Consider the following 15,623-nt stretch of genomic DNA (forward strand, 5'->3'; position numbering starts at 1 on the left):
CCAAGGGGATCCCTTGCAACTTACTACCACTCCAAGCTCGTGGATGTACACGACAGCCTCGCCACACAGAGGCAGACAGCGCTATTTTGCACAGGACATACCCCCACTCAGGTCCTGGACTACCGTCAGCAGCAAAGACACCACCTGGCTCATGTACACCACCCATTCCGGCTCTCCATCAGGACCCTTCCCACACAACATCTCAATCACAGCATATACCATCCTTGAAGTCCACCTCCAGCACGGCATGAATGTCTCCTTTGAGAATGCCACTTTCCATGGGAGCTGGAGGCATGCAGAGACCCAGGCCCTTCTTTGACAACGGACGGCAGTACCGCAGGATGTCCAGGAACATCACCCTATTTGCCTACCTGGCAATTGTCATCAAGAAGATAGTCAACGAGCAACTGACCATCTCCCTTCAAGCAAACCTCTCCAGGCAACCTGCACCAGACCATCTTCCATAGTAATCACCCCACTCCAACAGCCCTCATTGCCACCACCAAAGACATATTGGACCCTGCTCAACAATGGTGAGAGCACCACCCTCACCCCATTGACCTCTCAACGGCATTCTACACCATGTGCTACCACACTGTCAGATCACACATCTCCAACACAGGGATCCAGAGGAAGGCCCAGGATGAAATCGCCAAGTACCTCCCCAGCAAGGGCCAGGGAGTCCGCATCCCCCTTCGGCATGTAGTACACTGGGGTCATCGGGCCCATGCCCCAGGCCTCATCCCTCAGTGTGACAATCTACAATGTCTCCATGACCCCCCCACTCCAACATCACATGCGCACACGACCTCACCATCATGTCCTCTACCATTGACACCCAGCTGCTCCTCACCCTCACCAAAGACCCAGCCACTCCCAGATCCAACCTTCAAGAAGGCATGAGGTGCGTTGACAAATGGATGAACATCAGCCACATGAGGCTGGACTTGGACAAGACTGAGCTCATCATCTGAGGAATGTCCCCTTATGGCTGGAACAACTCCTTGTGTCACACCGGCCTGAGCAGCACACAAGCATACAGTGGCCACACACGCAAGCTCACAATAACCATGCAACTCAACACCATCTCTACCTCATGCTGCAAGTCCCTCCGCATGCTGCAAATGATCTTCAGATAGATCCAATCCTAGTCAAGACAGACAGTCACCCTGGTCCACGACACCAACCGGCTCAACTACAGCAACGCCCTCTACGCAGGAACAACAGCCAGAATCCAGGAGGACTTGTGCACATCCAGGGTGCATCCGCACACCTCATCCTGAACATCCCCTGCCACAGCCACATGACAGTCCACCTGAGATACCTACAATAAGCTCACTGTCAACTGCAAGATCACCTTCATACTCCTCAACCACACTCAGGAGGCACTCCACAACACCAGCCCCAAAGTCATACATGGACGTCTCCCATCCAACACCACATTGCCCCAACTACGTCCAGCCAACCTTGCCCTGGGCAAAATTCATCACATCCACAGGACAACTGCATGCAGGAGATGGTTCTCCCACCTCACGCAACAGACCTGGTACTCCCTCCCTGGGCACCTCCACATGACCCATGACCTCTACACCTTCATTAAACTCTTCCAAAACTGTCTGTCTGAGCAGTATGGCAAGCCCCCCCCCCTCAGCAGATTTAAACCATCACGGGTGAGTATTGTGCTCCATTTATGTACTTGATGGTACATTGTGACCTATGTGTGTCCTCGACCGGACTCAGATCCCAGTGTATGGATGGCTTGAGTTTGTTCCACACTCTGGCATACTTTGACATATCCCCACACGTTATGTTGTTGACTCAGGGAAAAAGACTGCAACATCAATTTCACTTGTGTTTGTTTTATTCATTTATCTATCTTGTGCAGGAAATCCAAAGTTCACAAAGGGAGATGTGATGCCTTGCCGTTTGAGTCAACAGAGTCCAGACCACAGTGCTTGGCATCATTGTTCAGACTGCAACCAGCAAATCCATGTGGGAGAGTAGGACAGTCAATAAGGTGATGCTGTTGCACAAAAAGGCTAGATGCCGGAACAGGTGACCTGGGAGATGGGCATGGCCCACTGCCTCTCACTGCCTTTTCCGTGGACGACCCGAGTGAATGGCTTATGTCCTTTTGCACCACCAGGAGCTCAGCCAGTCTTGCCTCCATCCGTTCTTGGTGTTGTTGTTGACTGGCGTGTTGCTCGGCCTGCTGGTTTTTGATTTCGGTGAGGACCCCCACTACCTGGCTTAACTCCCTGGTGCCCCGCAGGTATGCCTCCATGATGTTGCGCAGTTCAGACATACCGGGCCCTGCAGCTGGCAGGTCAGGTTCTCGCCTCCGCCTTGTGCCAGTCCCCCCACCCCTGCCCACACGAGCCTGGCCTGCTGTTGTGGGCACATCGGGTCGACGGGACCCTGAGGGATGGCAGTGGTGGGATTGTCTGCCACCTCCTGGGTGCCCGGCGAACGCTGTCGGTGGAATGAGGGTCCTGTGTAGCCTGAGACTGCGATTCCTCTCCCCCATTGTTGGGGGGAGATTCCGCACGTTGCCCTGTGGGTGTGAGAGACAGACAATGTTAATGACATTTTTTGCAACAACCATTTTTCTTATACATTGTCGTTGGCACTGTTCCACCTGGTAGTTGTCTATGCTTTGAATTGTTCTCAATGTTCACTTGTGGATGGGTATGTTGTGGGTTCAGATTGATCTGTGCTCAGGAATCATTGACATGTGAGGAACTATTTACAATGACTTGCACAGACATGCATATCAGCAGGGCTTTGCCATTCATTGTGCACCATAGATATGCCAGGATGGATGCAACACATTTACAATGCGGATCAGCATGGTGGAAAAACGGCACAGCTGAGTCACGCAGCTGTGCCTTAGGAGTGGCACAGTGCTGGAGTTGGGACGCCGGCGCAACGCAGCAGCAAGAATGCTCTGTGGCGCCATATCTGCACAATGCAGCATGAATCCTTACGCCTGCTTCAAGCATGCACAGGGTTTTGAGGCAGCATGTGCATGAAAGTAACTGAGTGAAATCTTTAAGATTTCACTCAGCCACTTTTGGGAGGTGTTGCTGCGCCATGACGGCCAACCCCCCCGGACCAGAACACCTACTTCTGGCGCAGGGCTTTAGAATGTGGCACATCTCCCAGCTGCATCAACTTGTAAATACCCAGCACCATGGTGCAACTTTTGTGCGTCCGCTGCGTCACAAAGGTGAAGCAACGGCGTTGTGAAAGAAGCGCAAGGGACTTGTGAATCTGCACCGTGCATTTTTTTGCTTGGATGCTTCATCAGATCTGTATTTGTTTTGTTGTGTTACATGACGATTGTGACAGTGGGGCACTGCATTGCCTGTCCCAGGAGGCTATGTTTATGTAAGGGGTGTGTGTGACAGGTCGTGCTGGTAGTTGGAGTCCGATTTGGAACTGGGCCTCCCTTGTGGTGTGGCTGTCCACCCATGGAGCATGCTGCCATGACAGTGGTTGTGAGTTCCTGAACAAGATATCTGACCTTGTTGTCCTGGTGTTTGTGTTTGCACTGGTCACAGAAGGGCCTTGTGCTGCCTACACCAGGTCCCAGTGTCAGCTATCTTGTCAGTACATTCCCACTCCATGTGCATTGAGCATGAATCATGGGTGTGTACCTGGGCCATATGGGATGAGTGCGATTGGGCATGGGCGTCCTCAGAAATGTTTATAGGAGTGGACACATTTTTAGCTTCATCACCATCCCTTGCACCTTTCTGGCCGTCTGCCTTGCACCCTTCTGGCTGTCTGCTTGCACCCTTCTGGCCCTCTGCTTTGCACCCTCCTCCCCTCTGCTTGCACCCTTCTCGCCCTCTGCCTTGCACCCTTCTTGCCCTCCCCCTTGCACCCTTCTCGCCCTCCCCCTTGCACCCCTCCTCCCCTCTGCCTTGCTCCCTCATCCCCTCTGCCTTGCACCCTTCTCACCCTCCGCCTTGCACCCTCCTCCCCTCTGCCTTGCACAATTCTCGACAACCCCCTTGCACCCTTTCCACCCAATGGAGGGTGCTGCCACCTGGGACAATGACACCATTTCAAAAGCATGATGGACTAGGGCTGGCCCTGACTTGGCCCACACCAGACACACTGGCGATCGCAGGGGGCCAAGAGCCACCTTTGCCCCCCCTGAGGACGCCCATGCAATTGGGTCTTATTTGGAGTCCCACGATGCATTTTGTGACAGTCACCCTCCCAGGATACCGGAAGTCCATTCTTGGGTCTGTGCTTCCTGTAGCATGGGACATAGCATGGCCTTGGTTTGTCAATGGGGCATACACATGTTAGTGGCATTAGCGTTGTTTTTGCCTGTAGTTATGGGCATCGGGCACTTGGCGCTTGTTGCGGGCATTTTTAGTACTTGGAGTGTATATTCCATTACCCCCATGTTACTTGAGTTGTTTGTATACTCACCAGGCTCTACGACTCCTTCAATGCCATGTACTCCCACCGGTGGTAGCAGGGCCATGACCTTCTCCTCCCAGGGATGGTACTGTACTGGTCTGCAGGGACCACCACCTCCAGTGAGCTGGCTCTGGGCGTAGTCCTCGTCCATCTTCCGCTTCACCATCCTCCGCAGATCGTACCACCTAGCCTGGCAATCCCTCCTGGTGCGTCTGATGGGTGCAACAGCATTCACCCTAATGACGATCCTCTCCCACAGTTGTGTTTTCTCGGCTATGATGGTCCGTCTGACCAATGCGCCAAACAGCTGTGGCTCGACTCTGATGACTTCATCTACGAGAATCTCCATCTCCTCCTTTGTGAACTTTGGATTCTTTTGTGCGGACAGGGTGTGGGTCTGAATGTGAATGGGGGGTGTGCGGGTCTGAATGTGAATGGGGGGTATGTGAGAAGGTGGATGTGTGCAGTTGTTGGTGTGTTGTCAGTCTCTGTAGCTAAATGGGTATGTTGCAAAGGATCATGGTTTGTGAGTGTGGGCCCTTTTTATTGGCCCATTTGTGGGTGGGACTTAGTTTGAAATTTTGGTGGGTGTGTTATAAGGGGTGGGTCTGAGTAAGGCCCTCTGTTTGCCTGTTTGGATCTGGCCAGGGCATTCTTTTCCAATGGTTTGTACCACAGGAGACATGTTTTGTGGTGTTGTGCGAGTCGTTTGTATCCGCCTTGTGCTGTTTTTAGGGGTTCGCGTGCGCTTCGATTAGGGTGGGTACGTGTCGTATTTACTTTTGTGGCCCGCTCATACACGACATTTTTAAGGGGTTCGCGTGCGCTTCATTCAGGGGGTTCATTTCGTATTTTTGATTTTGTGGCTAGCTCATACGCGACGTTTTTACGGGGTTCGCGTGCGCTTCGTTCAGGGGGGGTTCATTTTGTATTTGATTTTGTGGCTCGCTCATACGTGACATTTTTATGGGGTTCGCGTGCGCTTCGTTAAGGGGGGGTTCATTTCGTTTTTGATTTTGTGGCTTCCTCATACGCGATGTTTTTACGGGGTTCGCGTGCGCTTCGTTAAGGGGGGTTCATTTCGTATTTGATTTTGTGGGTCACTCATACGCAATGTTTTCCGTACAAATCGCAGTTCATAAGTGACAACGCTTTCCTGTACGAATGGCATTCTCGTCCCTGGTCTGGATCGTACTTTTCGGGTCGTACAGCATGTTTACAAATCGTACGGTTCACTTTCCGAGTCAGTATCGTACGGATTTTCGCTTGTTTTTCGTACGGTTTGCAAAGATTCGGACGGATTTTTACCAACGGATCGTACTACGCGATTCGGATGAATTTGTACGATACGTGCAGAAACGGATACGAATCGTCGTACGGATTCCTTTTCCCGAATCGGAATCGACCCCTACATGTCTGTGTTTTGTGATTCTGTCAGTGTTTCTGTGCATTGTTACTTTCTATAAATGTACTCTGTTCTACTTTCAACACTCTTTGAATATAATTTTAAGTGAAATCTATGTTTTTCTTATTTCGGAAGAACAGTTCTTTCTCTATCGCTTGCCTTAAAGGCCTATGGAGTATCACAGTTTAAGATTCTGTAGAGGGAAGGTGCTCTCCTCTTTCCATCGTTTTAGTTTGTCTATGTCTCTTGGGATTTGATAATATCTTTAGAGGAGAAAACAATACAGTCTAGTCTTCATCTCTAAATAGGCGACAACATATTGATCTATAATTATTCTATCTATAATGAATACTTCTGTCCAGCACCAGCAGTTTATCAAATTCATATAGTTTTGGCATTTTAATTCTCTCAAATGTTACTATAAAGAACAGCTGTTCTATGCCATATCTTCTTACGTTCCTCTGCTAAAAGCAATATATTGCTTTATGCTATCCGGATAGCAGCTAGTTTATCTTTAATAGTCTTCTACAACTCTAATAAAAGTATTTTCATTATTCCAGTATGTTTACTTTAGCGTGACATATACTGCTTTTTGTTAAGGTTTAGTGGTCCATTAAAAAAACTGTGATTTCTTTTCAAAATATTAGCTTAAGAAAGAGAGATAAAGTAAGTAATAAAAAATAATAGTTTTATTGAAAAAATAGGTTTGCTAACATAACCCTCCTTTATGAAAACAAATCTCTGTTCCTTACATTTTGTATGTGTAAATATTTAGGAATCAAATATTGGAATCAACAGAACTCTATGTATCACTAAATAACATTCTAATGAGTTCAAAAGCAATCTGTAGACATTGACAGGATTAGGCTCAGTAAAAGCATTTGAGTTGATTTTTTTTTTTAACAGATTTTTATATATAACGCAAACTTGACCTGGTACCAGGTATTAGAGCGGCTTACATAGCACTAATTGCGTTACATGCGGACACATTCATTTGTTGTTAGGCACATGGCGATTAAGTGATTTCCCAGAATCACAGAATGTTCAGCGTCATTGCCGAGACTCGAACCCGGTTCCCCAGGTTCATCGAGGTCGACTGCCCTAGCCGTTAGGCCAACTCCTCTTGTTAGTGTTTCATGATAATGATGAGACCGAAGGAATAATAAACACTTATATAGCACTCAACACAACTGATGTCATATGGAGATGCTGTTATGCTCTGTTATGTTATTTGTTATCTGGTAGTGGTATGGACCAAATGATTGCAAGCTAAAGTCTGAATGTTTTTTTAGAAAGATGCTTGAGTGTAGGTTGTCCTACGCAGAAGTGATGCGCAAGGAGCAGAGACGTGCTCTATTTGTGTTGTAAATGACTTGTGGCTGAGGCTTGACGTACAGGCATCACAGTGGTGTGGATATGTGATGCTAAAGCCAGGGCACATTCTACATAGAGCTTAGTCTGGATAAGTAGTCGATTTAGAACTGAGCACAGAATGACTTAAATATCCAGACGATAGTGGATACGTTTAAGATATTTCTGCTGGACAGGAGTACATTTAACTCAAGGAGGCAATCTGGATGATGGCTATTGCCTTAAATGCTGAAGAAAGGGAACAATTAAGTTTCTAGGTCTCATCAGAATGAGAAGAGGTCCTTCTTGTTTCCATGTACATAGTGGTAAGGAAGTCCAAATTTTTGCAGTATTGACCAAGATGAAAGTAACTCCAGAACAACATTTGTACCTGCAGAGGATCTGGAGCTGCGCCATTGAGGTCAGGCCTTGCCGTTGCAGGGAGCTACACAACAGTTGTTGTAAGAATGTTGTGAAATAAAGGGCTTTGAATTACATTTCTGTTGACCAACAGGCAATAGATTGATTCTAAGCCAGAAGGATGTGGTCTAAAGCCGGACATATAAAAAGCAGGTGACAGCTGTGTTCTTGACTCATTAGAGTTTGCAGCTTAGGCATTCATGTGGGCCAACCTTGAGACCCTAACTGTAATGTAAATACGTCCAAAGTTTTTGGTGTCTAGCATATAATGCAAGGATCCCATGAAAGGACATGTTTAAGTTAGGAATTGGGGAGGAGAGCTTTCTGGCACTTTGGTGGGATAAGGCACTTGGTATGGAAAGACCGAAGAGAGATGGTGGTTTGGGTACTGCCGCTTCAATTGGACTCAGCAAATTGGCCCTGACTGAGCTGTATGGACTGCTGAAAAACCTCTTCTGGTGAGGTATTGAACTAGTTCTTCCTGTTAAATAGAAAGTCACTGCATTTCTTCTAGCCTTAGTCTTGCAGTTCAGACAGATGCTTAAGGTATGTTGACGCAGCAAAAAATGGATTAGAAATGATGGTGCCTGGGCCATCAGTCCAGTATTTCTCTTTTGTTTTTGCGATGTACCAACAATATTGCTGCAGATGGATAATTTGAGAGTTGGACTCAGAAGGGTCTGAAACCACATGTCACTTTACATATTTTATGTAAATCCTGTGAGTTCCAACGGATTGGGGTGAGAAGTGCAGTGGCAGAAGGAGAAAGGTACTGTGCTTATAAATGGGGAGGCGTTTGGCCGTCTTCATTTCTTCGCGCATCTAAGCTCTTAGTCTTGTGGTCAGTTAAAACCTCTGTCTCAACAACCTACGCAATACACGAGCAGGACTTGTGGATGAGTCAGAAGGACCTTCCTGTCAGCCTAGCAGTGGCACAGAGATTGCGTATAGGAGGTGCTAAGCTTTCCTTCCTTGTGCAAGTGTTCTGATCTGAGCAATGTTGGATGAGGATGTGTCGAAAGGAGTTTGAGAATGAATGTGCATTGGACAGCCATATTGGTGCCAAAGGAGTGACTACCAGACCTGCAAACCCCCACCAGCTCTCTCTCATGGAGATGTCATTACACTGAAGCAGTCAAACGTGTAATGCTCTGCCTTGCACAGCTCGCTACGTCAAATCAGCCACTTCTGAACAGGTAAAACTCCAAAACCGACCAACTCCATCAGTGAGTTCTGTCACCATAGAACCTGTCAGTTTACCTGTTAAACATGATATTTGGTACTGGGGTGGGGCAGCCGAGCGTGCACACTTGTTTTTTCGTTTTTCTGAGGTTACTTGCAATACTTGTGTACTGCGGTTGAACATGACCTTGCGACTGGAAGAGGAAGGTCCCTTGGAAGGGACCCTCACTACCCCACTATAAGAGTTTGCGGGACAAACCCCAAATCACCTCTACTCTTTATGCAAACCAATTACAACCACAGGATCTTGTACGGGTGGTACCCTACAAACCACAGGCTAGCACCGGCTGACTTCTTCCCGCGCATGGCGCTCTACAAATCAAAAATACAAACTGCTGGAACCGGTTAGTTATACAACAGGCATGGAGTAAAGCCAGGCCATAGTAGGGTAACTTGCAATTGGAGCTGAAGGAAGAAGAGTAAAGTGGGAAAACAGCATAAAGAATAAAAGATAAAAAAAGTATTAGGCCTAGGGATCCACACACAAATTCACTATGAGTAAAAAAAAACAAGTTACAATCCATACCGCTCAGCAGAAAAAGAGAACTGTCAAGGTCATGCATATTCAAGTGTGTATTTATAGAAATGCTGCTTAATCCCTAACCACTTTATTTACATTACCCTCTTTCCCCTCCTTCGAGGTGCTCTCAGGCAGCTTTGCGCTAAATCAAATTTATGACGAGTATAAGCAAAAACAGCAAAAGGTAAAACACAAATGGTCCTAAAATATAGTTCACACATCAGCTGAACCTCCTTTTCAGGTGAGACAGCACAAGGTTACATAGAGGTCAAATCACTGTGCTGAAACAATAGTGCAGTTCTTGGCACGATTTCTACACATCTATATTACAAACAACATTCAACTTGGTGATCCATTAGGTTCTTGTTTAACACAATCCTCTATGTGGCAGGTTGAATGCTGAAGAATTTCAGCTGTAGGGCACATCAAAAATGGAGAACAAACACCCACTGTAATGTGAAGCTGAAACAGAAATACACCTCTGGCTTGATATCTGCAGGGTCATCAATGGTCGGTCGATCATCCCAGTCGTCTAGTTTCTTAACTGCAGGATCTTTTATTTTCTTCGGTCCCAAAAAATCAAAATCAGCCTCAAGGTTGCCCGAACGAACCTTTTCATTATCTATTTTCACTTTGTACGTTTGATTTGGTCTGACAATCAGGGTGTATAAATGAGTGAAGGGGTCATCCTGCAAAACAGCGAGTAATAAATAAATTGGTTAATGGTATTTACAGGAACCTGCAGTTATTTATATGAATGGGTCACACAGACATTTAGGTAAACAGGAAGATTTGACAACAGTCTGGGACTCTCTAAAAGACTGGGGCAGAGATGGACACATATAATGCTCCGCTTGACACATGAATGACTCTGAAACAACTCAACCAGTCTTTCGGAGGAGCTAGCTTCAGGAAAGTTGCTCCATTACTTCTGCGGCCAATCTGACTTGGGACTACATCTAAGCAGTACTTTACAAATACTAATACAAAAAATAGAATACTGTACAGTGCTATCCTGCCCATGTTCCCACAGGCACCAAGGGTACTTCTTTTTACATACGTGCAGCCACTTTCCTCTTGGAACCATGGCTGCAGGTATCAAAAGTGCAACACACGAAGAGGCACCGGTTTGCAGGGGTTTGAGGGGCCCACTTCCCAAATGCATCAGCTGTTTCGAACCACCAGACCAGGGGAGGTACATCCCAATCCCTTGCCTGCGTTAGGCCCCAAAGCACCATTTTTACATCATTTCTTGGAACCCACCAGAATCTCTATGCTACCTAGCACAACTGCCAAACCAATACCTACCTAAACACTAACCTAAATTCATACATATATTGTGAAGGGCACAGATTTAGTGCAAAGCTGTTCTGCAAAATCAGCTTATGCCTATCAAGGCACACAAAATGGACCCGATGCAACAACACATTATTGAATTGGCATCTGTAAATGTATGTATACACATGGTTGCAGATTTACTACTTTTTGGTAATCACCAGTGTTCTCAATAGTACACCCGGAAAGATTCTCCAGGCGCAGGTTTCCAGGTGTCCTGGGAAGAAATGTCAGGCGATTCCTCTCACTGAGTGCTATTCCATTTTTAGGGCTCGCTGCCGTTTGCAGCGCGAAGCGCTGCTGCCGCAGCGAGTATTATAGTCACCGCGCTCACTGCCAAGGGAGATAGAGATGTGCACGAGCTAGCTACTGGCCTGTGCTCGAGCCGATTGTGGTCTGTGAACACGCCCGTGAACACGCGCATGTGCACAGCGCCTTTCCGTCGCAAGCTTCACTTCCGTAATGCGCACGCGCGCTCCAAGCCCGGCACGCTCTCGAGCCGATTGTGGTCTGTGGACGCGCCCGTGAACACGCGCATGTGCACAGCACCTTTCCGTCGCAAGCTTCACTTCCGTAATGCGCACGCGCGCTCCAAGCCCGGCATGCTCTGTCGTCTTGTTATTGTTTCTTTTGTTCACCGGACCGTTGCGGTGGCCCTGCTGTTTGCCGATGCAGCATAGAAGAGGGAGGAGCGCGTGCACAACAAGGTAAGGCGAGGTGAGGCCGACCTACATCTCCCCCTTTTGTATCGCTTTGTTTGACCTACATCTCAGACACAGCGCGCGCTGTATGTTGACAGCACAAGCTGTTAATAGCGGCTTGAAACGGGGTAAACTGCGCAGGCGCGCGTCCTCGTGCTAGGCTCTTGTCTGGCCGTCAAAGTGCAGGCTCGAGCCCCCTCTTGATGTGTGCGCTGCCTCCTCGACACCTGTCTTAAGGCGCACGCCGCTGAGGAAGGGGTGGAGGCCGAAACTGCTTATTGGCTGGGATTTATTATGGGTCGTGCTCGTGCTAATTGTAAATCAGTACCTGCCCTGTAGTCTGTCTTGTGACCTTTCCAAAATGTGACGTGTCAGCGTGGTTTCCAGAAGGGCACGTTTCTTAGCATGCATAATGCATATCAACACCCAGTTGCTGTCTCAATGTTAGGGCATAGTGGCATACTGTTATAATCGTTCAACCCAGCACATTAAAGTTGACCCAAAGTGTAGTACGTTAGGTGAATTAGGTTAGTCTCTAAAAGGGATAGAGCCAAAGAAGCATGGATTGCGTTGTATTGTAAACACGTGCAAATTATTTCAAGTAGGGCGGCATGGGTATTTGTGGACGTGGTCTAAATCGTAAATTAAAAGGTTCTGTTTGACACAGCGTGTCCCCTGATTCATGTTTTGGTGCCTTATCTGTGTTTTTTCTTCAACTACAGACACCAAAAAGCAATGCCCTATGAACTTAAAACAAGAGACCCATTGGCTTTACCAATGCATGCTAGCACGGATTTTTGTTAGCACTGATTTTTTTAATGTATCAGATAAGTAATGTAGCCCATTCTTCTCTTCATATCACTTTCCTCTACGTCACTGTTTTTACGCTTCTCCCTTTTGCATGCAGATCCTTTCATCTCCACTTAATCATCCTTTATCACGCAACCACCTCACTTTATTTTCTTTTGGCGCTGTCCATATTTCAGCAGCTAGGTATGTCGTTTATAGTCTCCTTTGAACGAATGAATGGTAATTAAAATTGACACGTGATCTCTGCAGAGAGGCAAGGATTGGATGAGAATGTTAAGTCACCTTTATGACACACCCACGGAAACTGAAAAATTTGCGCTGCCTCAAACTCGTCCCCAGGTAACTGATCTTGTAGTCTGCTTTCTACACGAGGGTCATGAAGAACAAAACTACAGTAACAAAAACACGATTGAAGACAATAGGGTCGTATATACACCTCCATTCAACATGAAGTAATATGCAACGGCAACGCACTGCATTGCTAACTTGGATTACCCCCAAGGGCTTCTGCATACACTGCTGATAAAGAGCATTATACAAGTTTTATAAAACTCATTTTAATGTCTGTTTTTAGGTCTCGTGGCGTTAACCGCGCGTAAGCCAGAGACCTAGAGTCCGCGACACAGCTTTCCAGGAGACAGGAGCAGGCCGCTAGCATCTTGAAGAAGGCGATCGGAGCGGTCCACGCACGCGCTCGCTGTGGCGATCGCCTGTCTCCTGGGAAGCGCAAACACACACACGCATGCGCAGACACACACACGAGCGCCCATACACGCACGGACACATACAGAGACTTCCCGCACACATACACACATGCGCACACACACGCACACACACACATGAGCGCACCGAGACCCCACCTGGCCCCCCTCCGCCGCCGCCTAGAAATGTGAGCACCAACCAAAAAGGTCTCCCATGCTCTAGCCGTCTTGTGCCCTGATGGCTCTCTCGCTCTGGGCCCCCACCGCTCCTCACCTGCCTCACCAGTTCTCCAAATTGTGTTCTACTCTCTGTAGCAGAGAGAGGTCAAAATGTCACCGCCAGCCGCTCGATGTCTAGCACGGCTCACAGGCCGCGAGCGGCTCATCGGTGCCCAACAGCTCCTGCATACAATTGTCGCGGTGGACAATGCTTCCGCGCTCAGCTGCGGCCCCGGCAGCAACCAGGAAAACCACGGAGGCATGGACCTGGGGCACTCTCTTCGCTAAGCAGAGTTAGCGGTCATCGTCAGGTCAGGGTTGGGGTCCGGGCACCCGCACAACTCCAGGTCCATGCCACACACTGGCACCAGCTCACAACGGCAGTCGCAGGTTGGGCCGCGCGCAACACTCCGATGTTGGGTGGCTGGGGCTCCACGGTCCACTGCAGCTCCGGAGGCCGCAGATTGCAGCCCAGGAAATGTGGTGACCGGGACGACAGGTAGGATATCGCGGATTTAGGATTTACAGCAGGATTGTGTAGGATTACTACGGGGCTACGTGAGCCAGGCTAAGACACGCCCCCCATGCTGGTTGTCATTGCACGCGCACGTCTTGTTTTTCAAGCGATCGCGAAAGTGAAAGCGATCGCTTTGTCTGCCGTGCCTCCCGGGCTCGCTGCGAGAGGGAGCTGTGAATAATAACTCCCGGCAGCCCCGTGCTGAGGTGCATCATCAGAGCTGTGTGAATAATAACGGCTGTAAGCCCCGTGCTGAGGTGCATCATCAGAGCTGTGTGAATAATAACTGCGTCAGCCCCGTGCTGAGGTGCATCATCAGAGCTGTGTGAATAATAACAGCTGTGAGCCTGTGCCTGAGGTGCATCATCAGAGCAATGTGAATAATAACTGCTGTGAGCCCGTGCCTGAGGTGCATCAGAGCTGTGTGAATAATAACTGCTGTGAGCAACAGCATATCCTTGCACACACTCTCACTGCTCACCAATTCAAAGTTTGCTAAAAATGTTATGCAACGCATTGTCATACACAATGCCAATAACTCAAACTTTAATGCTGCGAGACCTATTGCATTGTAAATGCTTGTTTAATGAGTTGTCCAGCGCAGCAAAGCTCACAAAGGGAGAATGTAGAAGCACTGTGCTGAGGCAAAACTTTTTCTTTCTGTCAAGGGAAAACATTTTTCCCCCAGGAAGAAAGCCTTTCCTAAACACACCCACCAAATGTGTGGGTGATCCGCTCCACATCCCGTTGTAGAGGATAAATTACTCCAGTCTTCAAGCCCAAAGATTCTCAGAAACCAAGGAATTAGAAATGAAGACCACAATCTTTTTTTTTTTTTTTTTTTTTTTTTCAAAACCTTTATTGCACTTTGCATAGCACACAGCGGAATGCCTACAACCCTGAGGGCCGGCCGCTATCTGAGGATCAGTGTACATAGAAATTTTCAGCCAATAAGGATAATCGTACCATAGTGTTAATACAAGTCTTGGTGTAAAGAGCCGAAACAGTAAAAGTGCCAGTTGAGCAATTATTCAATGCAGTAGTTTGAGGTTTTGATGGAGTTTTTTTCGTTTTTTTGAAAAACAACAAACACAGAACATCAACAGTTAGGAAAGGTAGTGAGGTCTGACACGAATCAGTGCATTTCAAGTCTCTAGTGTCCCTCGAGAGTTTGGGATCCTGACAGCCCACCCACTGCGCACATGTCTCTACTTTCCCCACCCGCCCCTACCCCCTCGGACTTATTCGTTTATGCACTAAAAGGCGACCCTTTGCAGCCGCCCACGCCCCCCCCACATTCCCTCCTCCCGCCCGGGTTTAGCCCTCCTCGCCCTCATCGTCGGAATCATCCCACTCATCCTCACGCAAGGGTTCACAGATGTCCCCTCTGTACTCATTCCACTTCAGCCAAATCTTATTCCATTTCCCGGGGCAGGCTCGGTTGACATACACTGCTCGCTCGGTCAACATTACTCGATCCATGTTCAAGCACCACTGGGATTTGGTTGGGAGTTCTGCTGCCCCCCAGCGCTGTGCTATGTCGCGTTTCGCTACCATTAGCCCCGCCGTGACCCAGAGTTGCTCATACCGGGACAAGTCAGTGGGTTCCCAAATATTTAGTAAGCACCTCCTTGGGTCAGGTAGTATGGAGTGATCCAGCGCCTGTGAAAGCGTGCGGAGTACTTGTTTCCAGTATTCCTGGATCTTGGGGCAGTCCCATATAGTATGGATGAACGTGCCTTCCTCCCCACACCCACGCAGACAATAGGGATGGGACGCTCTATGTATGCGATGCAGCATTGTCCTTGTATAGTAAACCCTGTGTAGGATCTTCAATTGCACCAGCCGCATGCGCGCCGAGATGCCTATTTCTTTAGGCGACCCAAGAGCTGCGTTCCATTCGTATTCATCCATGTCGCCAACCTCCCCTTCCCACTTCTCTTTCAGGTGTAATGTGGGGTCA

The 15,623-nt window shown here is 48.1% G+C and overlaps 1 protein-coding gene across 1 annotated transcript in view; it reads right to left on the reverse strand.

The window, feature by feature from the left end:
* CALR3 (calreticulin 3) overlaps positions 1-15,623 on the reverse strand; it is a 120,341-nt gene that overhangs the window by 73,365 nt on the left and 31,353 nt on the right. Inside the window, exon 5 of the mRNA XM_086946329.1 lies at positions 9,857-10,066. Coding sequence (XP_086802455.1) covers positions 9,857-10,066 — 210 coding nt within the window. The remainder of the gene's footprint in view (positions 1-9,856; positions 10,067-15,623) is intronic.

Source organism: Lissotriton vulgaris, chromosome 12 (assembly GCF_964263255.1).
Source record: "Lissotriton vulgaris chromosome 12, aLisVul1.2, whole genome shotgun sequence".
Taxonomy (NCBI): domain Eukaryota; kingdom Metazoa; phylum Chordata; class Amphibia; order Caudata; family Salamandridae; genus Lissotriton; species Lissotriton vulgaris.